General features: G+C 59.9%; 1 protein-coding gene across 1 annotated transcript; it reads right to left on the bottom strand.

The window, feature by feature from the left end:
* Positions 1-4,835: 4,835 nt before the first annotated feature.
* On the bottom strand, positions 4,836-14,102 carry TBX2 (T-box transcription factor 2). Its single transcript, XM_061368647.1, has 7 exons — positions 13,535-14,102; positions 12,597-12,864; positions 9,923-10,069; positions 8,672-8,748; positions 8,424-8,593; positions 6,575-7,188; positions 4,836-5,713 (listed from the first exon to the last, which is right to left on the bottom strand). Exons 1-7 carry the CDS (start codon positions 13,897-13,899, stop codon positions 5,267-5,269), a joined length of 2,088 nt encoding a protein of 695 aa, XP_061224631.1. The 5' UTR covers positions 13,900-14,102; the 3' UTR covers positions 4,836-5,266.
* Between the last annotated feature and the right edge of the window lie 9,580 nt (positions 14,103-23,682).

Consider the following 23,682-nt stretch of genomic DNA (forward strand, 5'->3'; position numbering starts at 1 on the left):
CAGAGCTCGGGGCAGCCGCGAGCACGGCCGGGACGTTCTGCAGCCGGGGAACATCCCGAGGAGGAAAAACCCCGGTATTCTTGTTTCCTGAGACTCCAAGGCAAAGCGGTGCTGCGCAGCCCGCTCCTCCACCGCTGCCCTTCAGTAGGGGCTGGGAGAGGTTTGCTTTCCCGAGAGGAACAGCCGAGGGGGCCGCTGGATGCCCCCCAGCAGCCTCCGTGCCGTCGGATGTCCCTAGCAGAGACCCGCGGGGCGCGGCTGAGCCTCCTCCCTTCCCGGAGCGGCTCCGGGGAAGGTCTGGGAAAGGGCCGGACAGGCGCCGAAGGGAGACGGACCCGGCTCTCCCTCGCTGTCACCCGCTGCTGTAAACAACAGGAATAAACCGAGAGACTCCCCTTTCCCCTTTCCCACCCTGCCTTAGGGCAGAGACGGAGCAAACGGTGCCTGACGCTAAAAAAACAGCTTTCCATGCAAGTAAACAGCTGCTTTTTCCCTGATAATGTTTTTACCCCACCGGACACCGCACAGATCAAAGCGGCTCCGGAAACGTCGCAGGAGGGAACAGCCTGGATGGCTACCTCATCGTTCCCGCATCCCCAGCCCGTGCCAAGGACTATGCCCTTGAAGGGTTAATGTGCCAGAACCGGCTGCAAGGGATGAAGAGGCCTTTGAGACACTGGTGCCTGGCAGAAAGACCTGGGCAGAGGCTCCAGGGCTTCCCCAGGAAAAAAAAAACGCTGGAGCAGATGGAGGAGGAAGGGATGTCCCACAGAGCTGGCTGCTGCAGAGACAAGCTGTGCTCCACGTCGGGGACTCCTGAGACACTCCACCGGGGCTCAATGCACTAAACAGGACAGAAGATGAAGACCATAAGATCCCCACAATAACCGACAAACCTCACCCAGGCCTAGCAGCAGCCCCATAAATCACGCCCACCCGCAGGTGCGGGACCGCCGCCGAGGCTGCGTATCCCGCCTCAAGCGCACAAGTGCGGAGAGATGCGCGGGTACTCTGCGGGGGGATCAGCCGTGCGCAGCGCTAAGGGATGCCCGGCCGGAGTAGGGGGAGCAGGGCTTCGTGGAGGGCCCCGGAGCTGCCCTTTATCTATTGATCCTCCACTGGGGGCGGCAGACAGAGCGGCGGCCCCGTGGGTAATTGGGGCTCCGAGGCCGCGACCGCGCCTCCACCGCCCCTGCGCTCCGCGGGGGGGCAGCGCCGGCCGGGCCCTAATTGGGAGCCGCGGCCGGGGGCTCGGCCCGCTCCGCTTCGGCCCGGGCGCGCAGGCAGCGCGGTGGCAGGCACCAAGAGCTGCCGATCCGCTGCCCTGCTCCGCTGCCCTCTCAGCTGCCAGCCCCGCTGCCCGCCCACCCGGGCTCTCCTTCCCTAACGACAGCGTCCCGGGGCTGGCAGAGGGACCCGAACCGTCCTTGAAGTGTTCAGATGGTGGATTAGAACCTGCCTGTGGCACCAGTGGGTCAAGGAAACTCCACAAGGCTGGGGAAGCTCCCAGCACAGGGCACGGTGTGCCCAGCTTCATGACACCATTCTCGGGGTGCTGCCCCGCCTGCCCTTCCTCTGGATGTGCAGTGGTCAGCTCCTATAAACCCCACACAGCAGTGGCAAAAGAACAGATTTCCCCACCTTTCATAGCAGTCAGGGCCTGAGCACACCCAGTGAAGCTCCCTTGCCCTTCTGCCATGCACCCGTAACCCGACATTCCTGGGGAGCGTGTGGTGGCACTGGGCTGGCACACAGGCACAGCGCCAACAGCAGAGCCCTTCAGACTGAGCAAGTGACAAAAAGCCACCGCTGGGCCTGTACAGGGATGGGTGTTGTGGCAGAGCTCCCCCCTCTGCGGGGCTGTGTGATGCTCTGGAGTGAGCCCGTGTTCCTGCTGACAAACGCCTTCCCATAGGGCCGTTTCAGCAGTGTCTTGTCCTGCATGGCAGCTCAGTGGCCAAGTTAGTCAGGGTTTGTCTAGCAGGCCCACAAAACCCTTGGGGTAAGAAGCTATTTTTAGTGTCTAGCCAAGCACCGTGACCATTTAGCTGAAGAAATTCCAAAGCCACCACTAGCCCTAGTGAAATCCTCAGTTTTCACTGTGCTAGTGGCACCAGTGCTACTCGCTGGTGGAACACCTTCCATCAGAGGTCGGTGGAGCACCCAGCACTTCATTTTCATGACTCGACAGTGACCGCAGCACATGGCATGGCCAAGCAGGGTTTCATCGGGTGCATTGAAGGGTGCAGAGCAGCAGGGCCATGGGAGGAGGGGGCTGTGCCGGGTGTGCCCCTGCAGGGCCTCCTAGTGTCTTTTCATATCTGAGGAAAATAATCCCAGCACAGTGCATGACTAATCAGTCGCTGTTCCTTAGGCTGTTTGAACAGGGTTTCTCAGAGACTGGGTTTGGCCGTGGCAAGCCTGGAGCAGCTCAGCTCCTGACAGAATGCTCTGCTGCCCATACTGCCTGGCTGGGGGGCCAGGCCCTGCTCCCTGCCTCCCGCACCATCCCTCAAGGTCACAGTCATGAACCCACACTCTGCAGGGGGAGTTTTTCTCTCCCCAGTGAAGAGTGGCTTCATGCTTAGAGGGCAGGTTGGGGTGCCCTTTAGGCCCCCGTGTTCAGCCACTGAGGAGGAAGTGATGTTTAAACCTTCACTAACCCTCACACCAGGCTTTCCTGGCGCTGGCTGTGTTGAGACATCTCCCTGCTGTGGTTAGCCAGTGTAGCCTAAACCCAGCACGAGTAGAAGGGTGTTGGAAAGGGCCAGGGGAGCCCTGGCACTGGCATACACCATGCTCTCCCCCCTCTAAAAACAGAACCCATTAAATTGTTACTCATCCTGAGTGATGCTTATACAGAATAATCCCGAAAGCTTAATTTTAGTAACTACACTTCCCTCCTCCTCGTGAAGCCGTTCCCACCCTGCCGGTCTTCCTCACAGGTAGAAGCAGCCCCACTGCTCTCCATGCAACACCACTTCTCCTCTCCTGCCTTCGGGGAACGCAGCTCCAGCATCTCCCCTCATACGCCACTAAGGGAGGGGTCCGCAGCCCCTTCCCTGCCTGCAGTCCCCCTGGAGCGCTGGGATGAGAGTTCCGCGGAGGCCAAGGAGGAGCCGCGGCCGCGCACGGCCCGCGCCGTCGAGGCGCAGCGGCGGCGGGTGCGCGGCGGCACCAGCAGAGGGCGACCTACGCCCGGCGCTGCGCCTCCGCGCCCGAGGGGGACGGGCCCCCTGCCGCCGGCCGCAGTTGGGATCATAAATCTTCCCGGGAACGGGAGAAGGGTAATTGGTGAGGAAAAGGGCCGTTTGCGTCCTCCACGGCCGCGCCCCGCAACGTCCGGAGCGGTCCGGCAGCGGGGGGGGAACGTAGGGACCCCCGGCGCCGAAGCACCCCCATCCCCGACGGTGCCGCTCTGCCCGAGTCATCCCTTCCCCGCTGGGGCTGATGTGACCGGCGCACCCCGATCTCAGCTGTAACCGATGTGCCGGCGCCTTTCCCGTTCTCTGCGGTACCAGTGCTCGTCACCGTAGCGCGGCAGGACGCTACCGGCTTGCCCGGGCCCTGCCCTCACGGGGCGGCACTGGCACTCATCCGCGGCAGTCCCGCTGCCCTCCGAGGACGGTGCGGACAGATCCGCACTCGCGCAGGGTCCCGGCGCTGTATCCTCCTCTCCATCAGCGCACCCGCGGACAACTTCGCGCCCCTCCCGTGCACTATGCCAGGTTCTGCCCGGGCAGGGGGGGCTCTTGGGGAGGGCAGAGGCCCTGAGGGCACAATCCCCTGACGGGAGGAGCCGGCGGCGTTTCCCTTTCCCCGGGGCCCCCCGCGGAGAGCTCCGCCGGCGCTGGCGGCCGCGCACCTCGGATCATTTCCATCTTTCCCCATCTGCCCCACGGTGGTGCTGGGCAGCCCGCGCAGCGCTGCGCACCTGCGGAGGAGCGGCGGCCCCGACGGGGCACTGCGGCCGCGGGGTGGCGACGGGAATGAAACAAGCGGGAGCCGGCAGGACTTCTCCGAGTAGGGTTTTTTTTTTATTGAAAGATGTGAGAATTCATCAAAACTGAACAGACAGACACCCGAGTAACCAGCACGTTGCGAATCATGTATCTTTTTATTTTAAAACAAATATAGAGCACAGTCCTGTGATATTTAAATTTATTATACTTTTTTCTTTTTTTCCTTTTTTTTTTTTTTTGTTCTTGGAGTGAAAAATAAAAACCTGAGGTTTATTCCTGCATTCTCTCTACCCCGCACTGCAGCGATATTTGCGTTACATTTTGGATTCGATTTCTGTTGTTGTTGTTGCTGTTTTATTTTCCTTGCAAAAGTCCGTTAAAGAATTGAACCCTTAGTTTCAATGACTCCAACAATTGCTTTACCGGTGGCACATGATTGTCCTAGAGAACAGGCGGGATAAACAATATCTTAAAACACAGTTCAAGAAACCGGTATCTCCTTCAATCACAAAGAGCTAAATAGTTTTCATTTACAATATATATGTTCATGTAAAATGAAAAAAAAAAACCAAAACAAACCAAAACAAAAAAAAAACCTTAAATGCGATGAGTTAAACTCTAAATATTATGTACACACCAATGTACAACTCTGAATAAATTAATACCAATTTGCATATTCTGGGATCCTTATAGCTTATTTACACAAATTACCATTTATTTCATAAATATCTGCCCGGGTACCCACGGGGCTCCCCCCGCCGGACCCGCTCTGCGCGGCGGCCGCTGCCGAGGCGGTTTCTATCCCATGGTTCGGTTCTTATTTCCTTTTTTTTTTTCCTTTTTTTAGTTCTTTTTTCCTCCCTCCCCTCCCACCCCCCACCCCCCACCCCCTTTGCACAGATGAGGTTTTGGCCCCGTACATCTCCCCGGGACCAGCGCTGGGGCTGGGGGTCGGGGGTGCCCCATCATCACGGGGCTTTGCCTGGTCTCGTTGCACCCCCAAAGCTGCTCAGTGCCCAGAGCGGGGCAGCAGAAGGGTCGGGGGGGTCCATGGCCATGTTGGAGTCGGGGAGCCTCTCCCAACCCCGCAGCTGGAGGGACGGACGAGCCTTGCGCTCCCAGCTCTCACTCCTGCCTCTGGGGTGGTGGGTCTGCTTGGCCGGTGGGGCTCCATCCCTCTGCTCCAGCACCTCGCTTCCCTGTTCGTCCCCCGCCCCTTGCTCTGCAATAAATATTTATACTGTGCTGTACAAAATACCAGTGCTTCTCCGCCCCGCCGGAGGGCTCGCTGCCCGCGCCGTCGGTCACTTGGGGGACTCCCTGCCGGGTGACAGCTCCCGCTGGCTCTCCAGCCCGCTCACCAGTCTCTGGATGTTTTGCAGTTCGTTGAGGGACTCCTTCAGGGAGCCCTTGGGGGAGGCAGTGGAGCGCTGGCTGCCCCCCTTGTGCAGGGGCACGTCCGGGAGAGGGCTGGATTCACGGCTGCTGCTGGCCTTGGAGCCCTCGGATCCGGGGTTGAGGCTGGTGGGCAGGCCGGTGGTCAGCAGGTTGGTGCTGGGCGGGATGGTGACCGGGAGCTGGTAGGGGCTGAAGCGCAGACGGGGACGGCTGCTGCCCAGGAAGGGATTGCGGGAGAGCGGCCCGGCGGCCCCCGCGCTGGTGGCTGGCATGGCCGAGGCAGCTGCCGCGGCTGCTGCCATGTAGGTGTAGGGGTAGGGAAAGAGTCCGCCGAAGGTGGGCATCGGGATTCCCTGGAGAGAAAGAGAGAGAGAGAGGGGTGAGAGCCATGCTCATGCTCCACTGCATCCTCCCTCCTGCCTGCCCCCCCTCCTATGTTCCCCCAAGAAAGTCATCCTAAAAACACAGTGTGGGAATATCCCTGTGGGACAGGCCAAGGGACTGAGTACAGTCCTGTACAGTGATCTGGGCTGGTGCTGCCAGGCACAAACCCCTCTCTGGGACATGCCCCATCCCTGCTCTGTCCCCTCTGTGTATACTGTGTGTCCTAGTCTGTGCAGCATCACTAACCTTTAACCAGATTAAAACACATTGCTAAGTAGGATTGAGAAATTAGGGGAGTTCAAATACATCTTTATGAATTTCATCATAGGCGATGGGAAAGGCAACACCATCGCAGGCGATGCAGGAGCCATTTTGGGGCTGACAGGGATATGGGGATGCTGCTGGTTGGGGACAGCCAGGTCAGGTAAGGCTATGCTCCTGACTCTGCCCCTGCTTATGGGAACAGGATCAGCTACAGAAAAAAAACCCTACAAGATTCCTCCTCAAATCAGCCCTGAGGCCAACCTTCAAAATGTCCCCCACATCCTGCCAGTGCTGCAGCAGGCAGCATGTCAAAAGTCTTGGGGAGCCTCACCCCCTTGTCCCCAGGGGCTGCAGAGGGCACTGGGGATGCTGGGGGGACCAGCAGCTCCTTATTTGCACTTTTATTGCTCCCCCCTGCATATTCCCCCACCTTTGGGACCTGCATTCCCAAAGAGTTCTGCTCATTCAGGGAGCTTTGGGGAAGGACACGGAGAGGAAGGCTCAGGGCCTGGCTGGGCAGTGGGAACAGGGGGCAGTGGGGTCACAGGATGAGCACAGGGTCTTACCTGAGAGGCCAGCATGTGCTGGGAGAGGTGGAAAGGGAAGGGGGTGGCTGTCCCTGCCGTGCTCGGGGCAGATGAGAGGGCTCCATTCTCTAGGCTTCCCCCACCGGTCACCGAGGCCAGCAAGTGTCCCATGCCCATGGCAGAGAAGGCACCGGGAGCCATGGCAAACTGTCCTGGGTGGATGAAGAGGGGTTGCCCGGCACCCAGAGGGCTGAAGAACTGCTGCCCATGGAGGCCAGAGAGTGCCAGACTCTGCAGGTGCCCAGCACTCAGGTGTGGGGGGCTGTCCGTGTGCACCATCAGTGGGGCAAAGGCCTCCTTGCCTAGCCCACTGCCCTCCATGTCCTTCTTGCTCGGGTCTGGCTCTTTCCTCCGTCCTTCCACCTTATCCTTTTCCAGGCCTCGTGTGCCAAACAGGCCCTCACCAGGGCATTCCCGGGGGGATGCACCATCCTTGACCTTCTCCGGGCTGTGTCTCTCCTTGCTCCGCTCCTCTGGGCACCGGGGGCTGCCACGGGGCGTCACGTCCTCCCCACTGGGGCTGACTGCTGCTGCCGGCCGCTCCTCGGGTGCCTTCTCCACCTCTGCGTCACTGTCAGCCCCTGGTTTCTCCTCTGCAAGGGGATGGAGGGGCAAAGGGTCAGATCAGAAGCACCCAGGGGAGGCAAGGAGTGTGTCACTCGTGAGAGCCCTGGCGTCAGGGAGAGACTGCGGCGGCAAAGCTCCGATCGTTATTAATGGGAGAAACTCATTTCAGGGGCAGAAATGGGCCCTCGTGCCACGGTCGCTCTGGGGAAAGGGGATTAACAACAGCAGGTCTGTTGCTCTGCCAAACAGGAAAAACATGTTTGATGGAGGACCAAAAATCTATTACAGCATCGCTCTCGTTAGCTGCAAACTCAAAGCGGGCTGCGGAGCAGGGGATGAAGAGAGCACAAGCGGGTGGACAGTGATGGAGGAAATGGTTCTGTATATATTTAATTACATGGAGCTGATCAACAGCACGCCGTGGATTTACTCCAAACGTACAGGTTGAGTCAGGTTAAAGAGGTGGTTTTCAGGCAAGAAGCATGCTGCAGACCTTCCTAAAACGGGGTTTGATTTAGAGAGCCCCATCGAGCTCTCAGAGGAGGAAGGGGGACGAGAGGCGAGAAGATGTCGAGGGGAGCAGAGCCCCTGCCTGATCACCTCCTGCTAAACGAAGAAAACATTTTGGTGCGGGTTAGGTGAAGCTCTGCAGGCTGGGGCGAATATTCGGGGAAGCCTTTGAAAGAGGAGAGGGGTGTAATAAACCCTCCCACCACCTCGGGGAGGGGGGGGGGGTTGCAGTTTTGATGGAGGTTTGCAGGGAATCGGGATGGAGGAAAGTTTAAAGAGCAGATTGATAGTGCGGCGAGACAAAACCCAGCATCTAAACACTGCAACGTGGGAACGGCTAGCTTGTTTTCATTAACTAGCTTGAAGTCTTGGGGTTACGACATTATTTTTCCCCTTTCAAATGTGTTAGTTTTTTTTTTTTTTTTTTTTTTTTTTTTTTTCCCTTTTTTTTTCCAGGGGGAGTGTAATGTAGCCATGACAGGCAAGAACGCACCAGCGAGGAGCTGGGCAGACGTGTCAAGTCCAGGGGCTGCCTTGCCGTTTCTTTTCGTTTACCCCATGGCTTTAACAGGACATTGCTGCACCCCACTAGCCTTTGCTCTGTTCTTGTTCTGTCAACCCTTGGGCTTCTTCATGCCCGCCCTCATTCTTCCCCGGTGGTTTGCTTCACTGCCCCCGGGTAACCGGCACCGACCAAGGGAGCGGAAACCCGAAGTTTGGGGAAATTTGAGGACCGCGTCTCCTCCTTTACCTCTGCTGTTGCCCTTGAGGCGCAGGGGGCTGGGGAGGGCACCCACGGGCGAGTGGAGGGCATCGCGCACGACCGCGGGCTCACAGGATGAGGCATCCGACTCGCCGCCGTCGCGGTCGGGCTTGCAGGGCTCCTCATACATCCGCAGAGACGGCAGCGAGAGCTGCTTCCTGCGGAAAGAGGGGCAGTTGGGCACTGCCCGGCTCTCCGCGGGTGCGGAGTGGGGAAGGACGGTGGACACCCCTTACCTCTTCTCCCGCCGGCCATTTCCCGTGTCCCGAAAGCCCTTGGCGAAGGGGTTGTTATCGATTTTCAGCTGGGTGATCTGCGGGAGGGGGGAAGACGGAGAGAGGGGGTGCTGTGAAGCTCTGCCTGTCCCCCACACCCCCCTCCGCCGTCGGGGAGCCCGGGATGCGCTGCGCAGGTTGCGAAAAGCGCTGCGGCCCCGCTTTAACACACCGCATGCTTTATTAAAAATGATGCTGAGGTTTGGGCTTGAATTATTAATAGAATCTTAATGATAGGAAGTTATTTTTCACGGCCCCCCGGAGAGAAGATGGCGACTGAGCCGCGCGGCGCTGGGTAAAAGCTATTCTTATCCCTCCCCACCACGGGCTTCTGGGGCCGGCGACATTAGGATGCTCAATAATGCATGGCTCTGAAATACGGCCCCAAGAGGGGCGCTGGAAAAGGGCCCGGCCCAGCCGCTCCCCCCACCCGGCTGCCCGGACCTGCAGCATTCCCTGCCCGACGGGGCCCACCGGCCGGCGGCTGCCCCGCGCAGCTTGCGGCGGGCGAGCAGACAAAGTGCTCTTTAATCGATTGTGACTCTTCGCCATAAACTTTACGAGGGAAACAAGCCCACCAGGACCCTCAGACAGAGTTGTCAATTAGCATCAGCAGCCAGGGGTGGAGGTGGGGGTCAGCTTTTGGGTTAAAACACACACACACACAAAACCCTTGGAGGGGCTGGCAGAGGCCTTCCACTCCCCACCGAGCTCTCCTGGCTCCGCTGCTCACAGGGCAACACTTGCTAAATCACGAAAGCAACTAAAATTAGCTTATCTGGCTCCATTTTTTTGGCTTCTCCGGAGCCCAGGGCACCTTCTCCATGAGGCTGCCCAGGCCGCGGTGCTGCCCGGGCCTGCACCAACGACTCTCACAGCCCAGAAAAGGTGCTACAAGGTCCAGGAGGAAATTACAAATAGTATTAACAGAAATACTAATAGCAATCATATTGGCAATAGTAATAACAGTAGTAGTAGGAAAGGTGCCTCCTGTTTGGAGACCTTGGGGTTTAACCTTTCTCCTGTTGCTGTCTTTTGGCCACTCTCCTCCAAAATGTCCTCGGTGCACACACACAAATACACCCTAATAAGGGGTAAAGGATAGGACCGGGGTGGGAGCAGGCGTAGGTGGAGGGGAAAGCAAATGGGCATATGGCCAAGGCCAGAGCAGGAGGGGAGGGCAGGGAAAGGGCAGGGGCTGCCCGGTTTTACCTTGTCATTCTGGTAAGCGGTGACGGCGATGAAGTCAGTTTCAGGGAACACGTAGGTGCGGAACGTGCTGTAGGGCAGCTTGAGGATGTCGTTGGCCCGAACTATGTGGAACCTGGGCTGGTACTTGTGCATGGAGTTCAGGATGGTCTGAGGAGGGCGAGAGAGCACAGCCCGCAGCTGCCGTCAGCCTCGCGGTCCACACCGAGCTACCTCCCCCAAAAGTCCCTTTTCTCCCGAAAACAACCAAAAAAAAAATTATCACAAATTCAGCCTGAGGAAGGAATGCCGGGGAATGCCAAAGAGGGAGATTTCTTCTTTTGTTTATGCCATTGCATGATATGCCCCCAAATAAGGAGGTCAGGGGAAGGCAGGCACAGCAGCATCCTTGCGGGTGTTAAGCACAGCAATAAAGCAGCAAAAAGGATCTCCCCGTTTTATTACAACCCCGCAAACACGAGGCGAGTTTTCAACACATTTCTCGCCGCTTTTCATATTTCCGTCCTTCAAAAAAAAAACAAACCCAAAACCCTAAAAAAATACTCGACCTCACCACCACAAAAAAAAAAAAAAAAAAAAATCGTTAAAAAGCCTCTCGATTTGTGTCGGAGGCGCAGAAACCCGTGCCAGCCCCAGCCAGCGCCTGAGTCGTGAAAGAAGCGTTTCACCATGAGCCATGTTAAATTTATGTCTCGAAGCAACGCTGCAGAAGGAACAGACATGGTTTTTTTCCCAAACCAGGTGTCTGAAAGCATCGCCAGCACTCAAAGCCACTCTCTACCCCTCCATCTCCTTCTCTTTTCTCATGTTAGTTATTTATTTTAACCGAATTCATCGCGATTTGGCTGAGGATTTTCGGAAGCGGCTGAACCCCTCCGAGCAGCGCCCGGGGCTGCTCCGACCCTCTGCCCCTTGCTGCCCACATCGGCAACGTTTTTCTGCCCGACAGCGATGAAATAATTCCCCAACCTGCTGTGGTCTGACTGAAATGCAGCATTCACCGCCCGGAATCGGTAGGGGAACGGCGAAAGCTGGAGTAATTATTATCAAATAACGTCGGCCAAATGGCTAAATAATTATCACTTCATTTCAGTTTAGAAGGCAATAAAAGAAAAATCCCCCCCTTTTTAACGCCAGCAATAATCACCTGCTGATGAACTGTCAGATCGCTACTATATTGATATCATCTAGACTTGATTTATCATGAAAATGGTGCAAAAAGTCTCATTCAGGCACGCAAATCTGCATTCCTTAAAAAAAAAATAATCATCCTTCTCTGACCAGACGGGCACTGGCTAAACCCTCATCTCCCAGATTTAACACAGTCCGGATTTTGGGCAACGACGGACACAAAAAAGATCTTTAATTGAAGGAGGCGAACCGTTAAAAATGCTGAATCAAACTAGTTTGTCCCTAGTGTATATATATATATATATATATATAAAGATTTTTTTTTTTTGACTCCCCATCTATCGATTTACCTTGCTGCCTATAAATAACCTCGCAATGTATTATTTAACAAAACGCCGTTTCCTGCCTTCAGAGAGAAAAAATAGACAGGAAAAATAAAGAGAGGCAGGGGAAAAAACCCAACACATAAAACGAGAGCAAAAAGTTACCCCGGGAGCTGCCGCGCTGCGCTCCGCACCTGAGCGCTGAGTCCCGCGGTTGTCCCGCGGTTCCGGGCTCCGCCGAGCTCCGGCCCCCGCTAATTACCGCACCACCAGTGCTGCAAGATGAACTTTCCTTTTATCGCCCGAAATGCTTGTCCAGAGGCCTGAGACCGCCGGCTTATGCGCTGTGATTTCCCCTCCCAGCCCCGTGCACTAACGCAGGATCACGCTCCCCTCGCGTTTTGACCCTGATTTCTGTGGATCTCTGCAAATTGCCAACACGCTTCGGTTTCTTTCTTTCTTCTCTTTTTTTTTCCTTTCCCTTTGTTTTGTCGGGTCCTTATTTTCTCGGCTTTATTTTTTGTTTTCTTTTACCTCCTTTAGATGATGCAGACATGACCAATAGGGAAGTAAACAGGGGCTTCCGAATAGATAGGGAAATAAATAGGGGCTTTCAGCCAACGGCTCCGGCCCTGCTCCCAGCCGCGGAAACCCAGAGCAGGTGCCGCAGCTCTCAGCACCGCTCTCCTCGGCCCGGCCGGCAGCGACATCCTGGGCTGCACTTGCCCGTCCCCAGCCCTGCCGCTCCGTCGGGGCTGCCCTCACTGCCCCCCCCCCGCACGACTTCTGCCCCGCACACGCACCCTTTCAAACACCGCTCCCCGCAGGGCCCCGAGGGCCGGGGAAAGGCGGCAGGACAGGCCGGGGAGACCCGGGATGTGGGACCCTGAGGCTGTCCCTAGCCCAACATTCCCTTTTACCCTGGGGACCCGTCCCCAGGAAGGCAAGCAGCTACCCCTTGGTGCCGGGTGGGACCAGCGGCCGAGGGGGCAGTGGGACAGCCAGGGCATCACAGGGCCCGGCAAGGCCCCGACGTCCAGCCGGGCCCCGGGCGCGCTGCTGGCTGGAGAAGAAGCCGCTGAAGCCCTGTGGTTCTCCAAGGCCGCCCCACGCAGAGCAGGGCCGGGCAGCCCGGCACCGGGAAAACCCAAAGGATCTCAGTAGATCCCTGCTCGGAGGGTCCCCGCTCGGGGGGCTCTGCTCTGCCCCACAGCCGCACTTACAAAGCCATGCTTGTCCGAGATGTTGTTGGTGAGCTTGAGTTTGTGAAAGGCAACAGGTTTGGCCATCCACTGCTCCCCCGTGGCAGGGCTGTCGGGGTGGATGTACATGCGCTTGGGCATCTCCGGGTCGGCCTTCCCGGCAACCATCCAGCGGGAGTTGTGGAACTTGTACCGGCAATCGTCGGCCGCCACTATATCCATCAGCAAAATGTATTTGGCCTTCTTGTCCAGGCCGCTCACCCGCACCTTGAACGGGGGGAACATCCTCCTGCGGAGAAACCCAGAGCGGTACAAGGCTGTGCCCCCCGCCCGCTGCCGACCCCGTCTGCCGCGGCCCCACCGAGCCGCCCCGCACTTCCCGGCCCCGGCTGCCGCTTCGAAACCACCATCTTTTAGCTCAGCTTCACAGAGGATTTCCAGCCTTTCCTCGTCCCAAACGCTCCTCACCCTGTTCTATTGCACCCGCCGTGACAGAAAGCGGGGAGAAAGCTCTAAGATCCCACTCCGGTAAACAGGGGCTCAGAGGCATACCGTTTCCCTGCCTTCACCCGGACCTAGGCGGCCCCGCCGCTGCACTGCCCGGGACCGGGGACACTGGAAGGGCCGGGAAGACCCCGGCAGCGGGGAAATTTTGGCAGCATAGAAGGAACCGGTGAGAAGCAACGTAAACAAATGCGGGGGGGGGGGGGGGGTCGCAGGCGCTCAATTACAGAGCAAAATTTAATTTGGGACCGCGCTCGGGAAAGCAGTAACCGGGGGGGAGGGGGGTAGCTCGGAGGGGGTTAAATACTTCCCAAAACCTCCAGGGAGCGAAGCTCCCCGCGCTAATTCATCGGGGCGGACCTGGCCAGTAGCGGGGGACGCGGGATGAACCGGAGGGGCGAGGGCGCTGCGCGGCCCCGCAGGTGCGGAGCGGGCTGCGCGGGGCCGTCTCTTACCTCCCGGACTTGGTGATCACCATCTCGGTGCCCAGCTTGTGAAACTGGTCCCAGAGCTCTTTGGCTTCCAGCGTGACTTTGGGGTCGTCTTCGACCTCCTCCTCCGGCTCCAGGCTCTTGAGGGAGCGGAGATGGGCGGCTTGGTGGTGGTGTCCCAGGGCCGAGACGTGGAGCCCGGCCTCGGCCGCCCCGGCCAGCCCGGGGTCCGGCATGGGCTTTGCCAGCGCCGCCGGAGGCAGAGCCAGAGCGGGGAAAAAGGAAGGCTGGGCGGCTGCGAGGAAAGCGGACATGGGGAAGTCGGCCGGCCGGGGTGCGTGGAAGGGGTGGTAAGCCATGGCAGTCCCTGGGAAGGCTGGATCTCTCATCGGTGCATCCACAAATCCAGGAGAAAAAGAGGGATTCCCTTTACAAAAAGGTGTGTGTGGGTTTTGTTGTTGCTTGTTTCTGGTTCAGTAATTTTTTTTCCCCTCTCCTGCCCAGCGAACTCGCTCGAGGCTCTGGAAGAGGAAGGAAAAATCAACAACACACACACACACACAAAAAAAAAAAAAAAAAAAAGGAAAAAAGAAAAGCACACAGAAAAAAAAAAGCCGAAAAATTTAAAATAAAATAAAACCAACCCCAGCGGAACGAGATGTGGGGAAGGAGGGAAAAAAAGAAGAAGAAACAAAAAAAGAGAGGCAGTTCCCGGCTCCTGGGGCTCCCGGTCTGCGGAGGGGAGACAGTAGGTCCTTATTTTTTGTTGTTGTTGTTGCAGCGAGGGAGAGCGAGGAGGGAGAGAGCCCTCCCAGTGAAGTCCTTCCCAACACTAAAATAGAAACAAAAGCCGGCGCGGGGCTGCGCGGGGCGGCGCGGAGCGGGGCAGGGGCCCTCACACCCCCGCGGGCCCTGGCTGCGCCCCGGCGGGGCCGGCCCGGCTCCGCGCTCCGCGGACGGCGCTGGGGCGAGGGCTGCTCATGGCTCCGGGAGCCGGAGTGGAAACGGTTGGATCTTGTCCTGATCTCTGTAAAACTGTGACTATCTCACATGTCCTTCCTGCTCTGATCCGCCCGCTAATGAGCCAAGCCCCCTTGATTGCTGATTTTACGCGTTTCAGACCAATTGTGGATCTGCATAGGCGTGGTTTTGACAGCTCCGGCCAAGCTCCGGGGCGCGGGGGGGAGGGAAGGGGGGGGGCGCGGAGGGAGGGAGGAAAGGAAGAAGGGGAAAAAAAAGGAAAGAAGGGGAAAAAAAAAAAGAGAAGAAGGTGTCGGAAGCCTCGGCAGTAAGAAAACATGTCAACAGGATAAAATATTAACCAATGACAGAGAAAAGTGCTCCAAATCCCACCCCCGGCTCCTTTCCGCATACCGGGTCAGCCCCGGCTGCGCTGCGGCCGGGGAGCGGCCGTCGCCGGTGCAGGGACAACGCGGAGCCACCTCGGCGGAGCGGGGAGCGGCACCCGGGCCCGCCCGGGCCGGAGCCCCGGGGGCGGGGGGAAGGAGCCCGAGGGCCCCCGCCGGTGTCTGCGGGGGCAGCGAGCAGGGGAGGAGAGCGGAGAGAGGGAAGGGGGGGTGGCCGGGGGAGCGCGGCGGCTGCCGTCTTACGACAGAGCCTGGAGAGTGGATCGAGGTGGGGCGCGCCTCGGCCGCCGCTCCGCACAGAGCCGCGCAGAGCCGCGCAGCGCCGACGGGGCGGCCGCCGGGAGCGCGGCCCAGCGGAGAGCTGCGGGCGGCGGCGAGGCCCCGAGCGGCGACCTCCAGCGCGGGTGAGTCGCTCCCTGCCGTCGCCCCCCCAATCCCCCGCCCCGCCGGCAGCCGCTACGATTTGATGCGGGGGGGGGGGTGTCCCGCTCCCAGCCTCGCACCCACGGCGGAGGCCCAAACCCCGCCGTCGGGGAGCGTTGGGTGCGCTGCCGGGGGCAGACGCGGCTGTGCTTGGCCACAGGAGCTGTTTACCCGGGCGGGGGGGAAGCAGATAAGGAGGAGGGGGACACACACACACTGGGGGCTGTTTGCAGAAGGATTAAGGGCCGGTCCCGCCGCGCCAGGGCCCGGGGGGGGAGGGGGGGGCGGTGAGCGCGGTGGGTGTCCCCGCGGAGAGGTCGGTTTGGAGATCTGCGCTGATTAACTGAGGGCCGCGGTGGCTGAAGAGGGCCCTGGCGCCAGGCGGCTGAGCCCTCACAATAAAGACCCGTCTCTTGTCACTTCATATTTACCCCCAAATCTTCAAAAAGCGCCCTGCCACCCTTCCAAGGCTCCTGCCCCTGCTGCCTGCGCTGCGGCCAGGCTGGACGAGGAGGGGTGTGCTCTCTGGCCCCCTCCTCTGCCCCCCCGTCTTGACCCCCCCCCCCGTCTTCCAGCTCCGCGGATGCGCAGCAGCTCAGAGCCCTTGGGGCAGCGTGTCGCTGCTCCCCGCGCAGGGGGGGGACGCGGGACCCCCCGGGTGTCCCCTTCGCACCCCGACTTTTCTTTTTACCCCCCTCCCGCGGTTCACCCCCCGCGGCCCCAGCGCAACGCAGAGCCCAGCCCCAAGTCCCGGGCTGTGCTCGGAGGCGCTCGCAACCTGCCCGTGTCCCGCGGCAGGTTCACCTCTGCCTGCGCCGCCCGGCCCTGCTATCGCGCCCGACGGGGCGGGCACAGCGCGTCCCCGCCGGGGCTGTCCCTCGTGGCGGGGCCGGGGAGGGGGGGGGGGTGGGGGTGTCCCGCTGACCATTGAACGGGGAGCAGGGACTGAAATTTAGACCCGATTTGGACTTTGCTTCCTCGCCACCGCGGAAAACTGCTGACGGCAGCTTTGGCAAAAACGGGGCTTGCTTGTGTTTTTTTTTTTTCTCTTAATTCTCCCCTCACAAAGCAAACCCGGACGCTTTCCTTGCTTTCCCCACGACGGGGACGGCTCCTCCGCGGACACCTGGCCCGCTGCTCCGCCGGGAGATGCGGGGCCCGGCGCATCAGGCCTGGAGAACACCGGGCCCCGGGAGAAAAGGGGTCCTCTCCCTCTCGGCCCGGGCCCGGGTTCCCCCGCACCACTGTTACCGTCGCAGACGCCCTCGCCTGCAGAATAAACCCGATCCAGAGCAGCTTCGTCTCCCTGACCCTCTATAGCGCGCTCGCTGATGGAACTGCCGGGGGGGAAGCTAACGGGGACGAGGGCACCCACTGCCCGGGCAGCTCCAGCCGCGGCCCCCGGGCTCAGGGGCTCGGACCCGACCCAACACCTTGCGCCCATGGACGGGGCGGACGGCCCTTGCCCACGGCAGGGTGAAACCCGTCATCACCCCATCCGTGACACGGGGACGCCGCGCCTGGCTCCCGGGAGCAGCCCCGGCCGGCCGCGGGCCTGGAGCTGCGCTGCTGAGCAGTCCCCAGGCTGGGTCGGTGTCGAACGGGCAGCCCCAAGGATCCGTCCCGGGGGAAACCGTCCGGTCCCCGCTGCCCCTCGCTGCAGCGCGGCCCCGCTCGCTCTTCCCCTTTCATCTCTGCCCATCTCCACTCATCATCCCTTTTCTATTTTTAGCCGGTAGACTTAGGCCTTGGCGCCAGGCCGTTTAAGACCTGTCAAAGTCCTTCATATTTCCCTCATGTCACATGGACCTTTCGCTCCCTTCCCCGCGCCATGCGAGGGCCGTAATTTGGATCTGTGAGCTGGTGAGCAAATGCAATTTGCTCTTCTCCATTTCTGTGTTGTCTCCGTGACCCCAGCCAGCAGGACGGCTGGTGTCCTGTCCGGGGCACTTACACAAATTGCGGGTGATTGATGAAAAATAACAATTCTCACAAGCCGCCGGGCCTCCGCCTTCCCCTGCTCTCGGCTCCACCGAGCTGCGGCGACCCCGCGTCCCAGGGAGCGCTCCCCCCCGACGGGACTGCGCAGGGCGCACCGGCCGCGGCCGCTCCGGCTCCGGGCGAAAGGGGTTTTCCTGTGCCGAGGGTGAGCCGTCGGGCCTCTCATTCGCGGCCCTGATGCCACGGCAAAAGGACCCCCTCGGGCGCTCGTGGAGGGCGACCCGGCCGCTCGCACCTTTCCGAGCTGTGGGAACCCAAGCTGGGATGGGAAAGAGCTGTAGAGTGGAGGGAGGGGGCCAGTACCACCGGGCTGGGCTCCTCGCTGCTGCCGCGGGAGCAGCAGGACAGGCAGAGCTGGGGACGTCGGAGACCTCCGGCCGCGCTGTCCTAAGCGAACACGCAGCTGCGGATTCAGGTCCCCCCCCCGCCTCGGGCCCGGCCCTGGCAGGAGCCCTTCGCACCGCAGGAGAAGCCCGACGGGTGCCGTACCCCTGAGGGACTCGACGGCTCCTTCAGCTCCCAGTCACCCCGCAGCGGCCGAGCCGTGGGGCAGGTGGGGAAAAGGCGATAAGTGGCCCCGGCAGCTTCCCCGGTCCCGCTTCTCCCGCTCCACCTGGAGAGGAAAATAAACCTGCGTGCAATCAAACTGCCTTCGTTTGCTCTCACCCACCCCGGAGCTCTCCTCCGCCTCCCTTCCCCTCAGACGCCTCGGTGGGCTGGGAATCCCCTTTACTCCGGGAGATCCCTGGAAAACATCTCCCCCGGTGCCCCGTGCCCTTTGGGTGTCCGGGGAGGTGGGGGGGGGGCGGCAGCTGCCCGGGATGTGCCGGGCACCGGGGCCCCCCTGATGGACTTTTATCGACAGAAACCGAGCGAGATGCTCGACCCGACACCAGCCCCGGCGCCGCCGTCCTCCCTCTTCCTTCCTCTGCCCGTGCGGCCGCGGAGCTGCGGGCCCGTCTGTGCGCGGCTCGGTGAGGGAAAACCTGAGGAGCCCCAACAGCGCGCCCCCCCCCCCCCCCAGCTCCCCCGTCCTCGGAGTGTTTAGATTTCTCTCTAGCTTTAAAGAAAATATTTCCAGTAATCCAGATTTCTGGAAAATAACAACAGGGGGGAGGCGCGGGCAGAACGCGCTGAAGTTTATCCAGAGTCTGAACAACTTATAAACACGTTTTCCAGCCTGTTTGTCAGGGCGGGCGCTGAGTGACCCCGGTCCGGCCGGGCGCTGGGGGAGAGGGGGCGCATCCTCCGTACCCCGCCGTCGTTACCTCCCCGCCGCTCTGATTCAGGAGCGAGCTTGGTTGATGTTATTGTTATTATTGTTTTAATTAAGGAGCGCCTTCCCTCCGCGGGAGCGCTACGGTCCCCTCCCCGCTCCGCAGCCCCGGCACGGCCCGGTTCCCCACGTCGGGGCCCGGCGGCCCGCACGCATCGAACCCGCGGCCTTAAAAGGAGACGGGAGCCCCGGCCAGGGCCTGAAACTCGAGCTGGCCCCGCGGGGGGCGGGCGGGGAAGGGGACGGGGATGGGGATGAAGGGGGGGGATCACGCAAATCCCTCTGTTTAAAAAACTTCCATTTGAGAAAGTGTGTCACATCCCGGCGCGGGCGCGTAATCCCCGGGCTAATGGCATTACCGCCGCCTCATCGCCGTCATGGGATGGGGCCGAGGGCGAGGACACCCCCAGCCCACCGGCACCAGTGACCGCGGCTCGGCTCCGGCGGGGAACGGACCCGCAGAGCCCCGCTCCGTCGGGGAGCCCCTCGCCAGGATCCCTGAGGTCGGTGTCGGCCCTTCCCCGCGCCTCCCGACGGCCCCCGCACTCGGGGTGCATCGGTGTTTGTGGGTGACTGGGGTGAGGTTTTTCCGTCCAGGTTCTCCGAGAAACCCGGTCCCGGGAGGGGACCCGAGGTCAAAGTGAGGATTTGGGACGGGCTGAGCTGCGCCGTGCCCGGAGCGGTGGGAAGGGGCCGGCCCGACCCTCGCAGCGCCCGGCTCCGCCGCCGAGTCCCGATGAAACCCGGCTCAACGCGGTGCTGGGGAAGGGGCGGCGGGGCCGGGAGCGGAGCAGCGAGGCCGGGCAGGCGGCGGAACCAGCGCTTTGGCGAAAGGGAGAACATCACCGGGGGTCTCCGCGCTCGGCGCAACCTCCGCGGGGCCGAGCGGGGCCGCTGCTCCCCAAAAATCCCCCTTCGGGAGGGACCCCCGCCTGTTCCTGGGCAGCAAAACCCCGACGGAGACCTCGAGGGCAGGGGATGGCCCGAGCTGGGTCCTTCACCCTGGTCTCTCTCCCTCCTTCCTTTTAAACAGTGCCTTGTGGGTACAACCACCTCCTGGTCGCCAGTGGAAGGGAAAAGATGCAGGGCAACCCCCAGCCCCATGGAGTCCCCCAGCCCACCTGGCCCTGTCCTGTCAGCAGAGCAGGGACCCTCCGCCTTCAGAAATCGCTGTGTTTGGGGCTGGGAGTTTGGCAGAAGTTACAGTATCAAAAGAGGGTGTGCGGCATTGACGGGGGCTCACATCCTGTCCTGTCCTCTTCAGACGGGGTCTGGGAGCATGTTTGAAATCACATCCAAAGCAGGATCTGACGCTGCTGTTCCCACGTCACGGGAGTTGTGGTTTTGGTCTAGGTTTGAATTTAGGATTGCAGAAAATCACGGTCTCCTGTTCACAGGAGAGTGCATTTCACTGCTGAGAAAACACAACCAGGCAGAGCAAGCCATGGGCAGGAACAGCGCTTTCTGATCGCACCTGCTTGCTTCGTGGGTGTTCACCACTGCCAAACTTGACACACACCCAGCTCCGCACGGAAGGGCCCAACTCTCATTGCTTTTATTCACATTTCCTCTGATGTCTCCACAGCGCTCTCTGACAGAGGCGTTGGGAAGGTGGAGCAGGGCTCTGAAAAGAGGACAGGCTCTTCCCATCTTTCCGTTTTTAAAGCAAAGTCTGCAAACTCAAACCGCTGCTGGGCAATGCCCCTTCACGGCCCTGGCTCCAGCATCCTGCCCGGCGACATGCCCAGGCACTGTGTGCTGAGTTCCACTGTCTCACTACCCGGTCTTTTTCTCCCTTCTCTGTAGGTGCTGGGCTCTTGCGCTGACCCCCCCCAAGGGGGTTTGGGGGTCTCAGTGTGGGCATGCAGCGAGCAGGATGAAACCTGCCACGCGGAAGTGCCTCTTCTCCCAGCTCCTCGCCCGCAGTGCCGGCAAACTGCTCTGCAGGCGTGCTGTCCATGGATACCTCGGCGGCGGCAGCACCACGTAACAAGTAAGTAACAGCCCCGACGCCGGGCTGCCGGCACAAAGCAAGCAATTCCCCTTTGCGCAGGTCACTAATCTCTTGGCACATGGTCTTTGAGACCTGGGCCACGGGGAGGAAGGCTGAAAGGGAAGAAAAGATAGCAGGGACAATGGCAGGGCCGCCGGCTGGCTAATAACCCCTCTCCCGGCTTTGTCTGGGTACACTCAGCACTGCGCTGGGATCAATTCATCTCAGCAGAAACAACCACACTCCTGAACTGCAAAGGGGCCGGTGTCTGCCCTCGCCGGGGGTGCCCCGTGAGGATCCTGGCTCGCCGGGCTAAGTGCAAAGCTCGAGACACCGCAGGTATTAATAGCCCCCGTTTTGCAGCCAGCAGTAATTCCCTCCTGTGTTTTCCCCTCCACACTGAAAACAAACCCTTCACTTGATCCGTTTGTCCTCTCCAGTTGCCATCTGTCTTCCATCCTTCAAATCTCACCTTAAAAACAGTGCCTCTTGAGCAAATCCTCCCCACCGTCCCCGCGTGCTGTCTCGCCCAGCACAGGCCTGACACTACAAGCGCTCATTGAAGTGAAGGGGATTTGAGAGCGCGCAGGACACGGCAGGATTAAGGCCACAGATTGCGCTCCCTGGGCTGCACTGTGCCTGCAGAGCTGCCTGGGGCCGCCAGCCCCGAGCCCAGGGCTCTGCTGCTCCCTCCGCTCCACTGCTCCTTCTCACCGGTGATGTGGGGCTCTGCCATGCTGGCCGGCACACGTGCATCACCATCCCTCTGGTGGGACGGAGGGAAGCACCTGAGCCGACCTCTCCGGATGCCTCCAGGTACCCTCCTCTGCAGATGGGAGGAGAGGTCACGTCCCGAGGCCTGGCGAGGGGGCTGCTGTTTGCACAGATGCAGTGGGTGCCGTCCCACCTCGAGGGCTGCTGTCCCGCACCACCCAGAGGCAGCATCTGCGGGGCGGCCCCGGCCAAGCCCGTGAATCACTGCACATCAAAGCACCGGCAGCACAAGCAGTAACAACGCCGGCTGCCAGCTCGAGCGGACGGTGCCTGCGCAGATGTGAGCAGCAGCTTTTCCCAATTACAGACAGCAGCAGAATTTACCAGAAAACTCCGGGAAGGGAAGGCAAGGGAAGGAGTCACAGCCAGCAGAGGGGCTGCAGCAAAGAGCCCACGCACTCCTTGCAGCTCCCTGGGCCAGGTCACACCAGCACATCACCACCTCCCTCCATTTTAGCACTGGTGTTACATCTTCCCGTGCTTCCCTGCAGGCCTTGCTGTGGGGGAGGTCACTTGTTCCCATCAACATCTCGGTCTATTTAGAAAGCCCAACCTTGCAGGGCTTCCTGGGCATAGAGGAGAGCTCAGACACGGCCACATCTGATCCGTACCTTTGGGGTCAGTGGAATCCCTTCTGGAAAACAAGCCCGCATGATTTCAGAGCCAATCGCGTGACCCGCAGCAGGGTGACACATGGTGTTTTCCTGTTGAGCGTGCCCAGCTCCCACAGACACCGTGGACTACCAGGAGCAGGAGTCTCGTGGTGGGACCATGGCATCACTACCACATGACAGCTGGACTTTCCCCTTGGACAGCAGCAAAATTCAATGTACCTCGAGAAGTAGCTGCAACGCAGATGCCTTCCCTGTGGGGGGGAGAGGCAGCGCGATGTGCCTGGTCCTCCCTGCCTGTGTCTTGCCCATGCCTCCCATGGAGGGAGTTGGGGGAGAGGGTGTGATGTGGGGTGGCAGGGCACGGGGCTGGCTCTTTGCTCTGGGCTGCAGGTGCTGCCTCCAGTTTTCTGCTTGAATGAAGCTGGTGGTCACAACGCAGCTCATAACCTTGAGTCCACAGCAAAACCTTGCTGCAGTCCTTTCCCCTCATTGCTCAAAACCAGACGTGCTCGTTCATCTTTTCCACCTGGGACTGTCAGGTACAGCACATCACAGGGGCTGGTGAGCCTGGGGTACAGCGACACTTGTGATGAAACACATCAGGGGTGTCCCCATCCTCCTGACACCGAGGTGTGTTTGTGTGAAAACACAGTCAGTTCTCACCCATCCTGTTTCCCACAGCATGGAGCGGGAGCGGAGCCCCACGAGCCGGCACTTCCCACCTCCCCTGAGCAGGGGCTGGAGGGAGAGGGGCTGGGATGGGAGCAGGATCAGCACCCAGCTGGCAGCGGGCCGCCAAGCGGGCACAGCTAGCACCAGCCTTTTATTGCCGACCTATAATAATATTGTAAATACTCACTGGGAAGTAATTACACCCTATAAAAGAAGCAGCAGTCTGTGGTTGGAGCCAGGACCGGTTCATGACACTTGTTTTAAAGAGACGTTTCATGTCTTGTTTATAGATTAGATTTTAACCTGACAACCTTTTAACATTGTATTAAATTAGAAATTAACTTCATATGACCGCTCACCGTATAATTGACCTACTGATAGCCTGAGTGCTAGAGAATATTTAAGATACCTTGCAGACAGTGATGTTCCCAAGAAAATTCAGAGCCTCCTCCTTGATCTAGACCAGGGCTTTGCTATTAATTAGTATTTATGGTCAGGTGGCAGGAGTGCTTCCCGCAGAGGGAAGGCTGCTGCTCTGTGCCCATCCCCAGGGGTGCAGTGAAACTCAACGGGATGGAAGGAAGAAGGTGGAGGGGATATGGAAGGCTGCAAGCCCCCAACCCTGCCCACTGCAGTGACCACTCAGTGATGACAGAGCTGCTGGGAGATGAACCCATGGGGCAAGGGGCTGCCACCTTGGAGAGAGCCAGATCCTGCAGGGTGCTGAGTCCATGCTGGGAATTGATGAGGTCAGTAGCTCCCAGCAGGAACTGGGAGCCCTGCAGGAGTTGGCCCTGGACCCAGTGAGGGCACAGGACTCTCCCGGTGCAGGGCAGGGCAGGCAGCTCTGCAGCTGGAGGAATGGTCCTGGCACATGAGGGCCATGCACAGGCAGCTGTTGGATAACACCTATGTCTGTGACCTGCCTGCAACCTGCATGGGGCTGTCACTGTGGCAGTGCAATTTCCTGCAGCAGAAATTCCCAAGAAAGGCAAAAATTCAGCCTGGGAACTCACTGACATCTGAGCAAAGGACAGCGTGGCAACTGATGG

This window comes from Neopsephotus bourkii, unplaced genomic scaffold, assembly GCF_033783945.1.
Source record: "Neopsephotus bourkii isolate Nb327-2 ecotype Australia unplaced genomic scaffold, CSIRO-AGI_Nbou_v1 NB_140, whole genome shotgun sequence".
Taxonomy (NCBI): Eukaryota; Metazoa; Chordata; class Aves; order Psittaciformes; family Psittacidae; genus Neopsephotus; species Neopsephotus bourkii.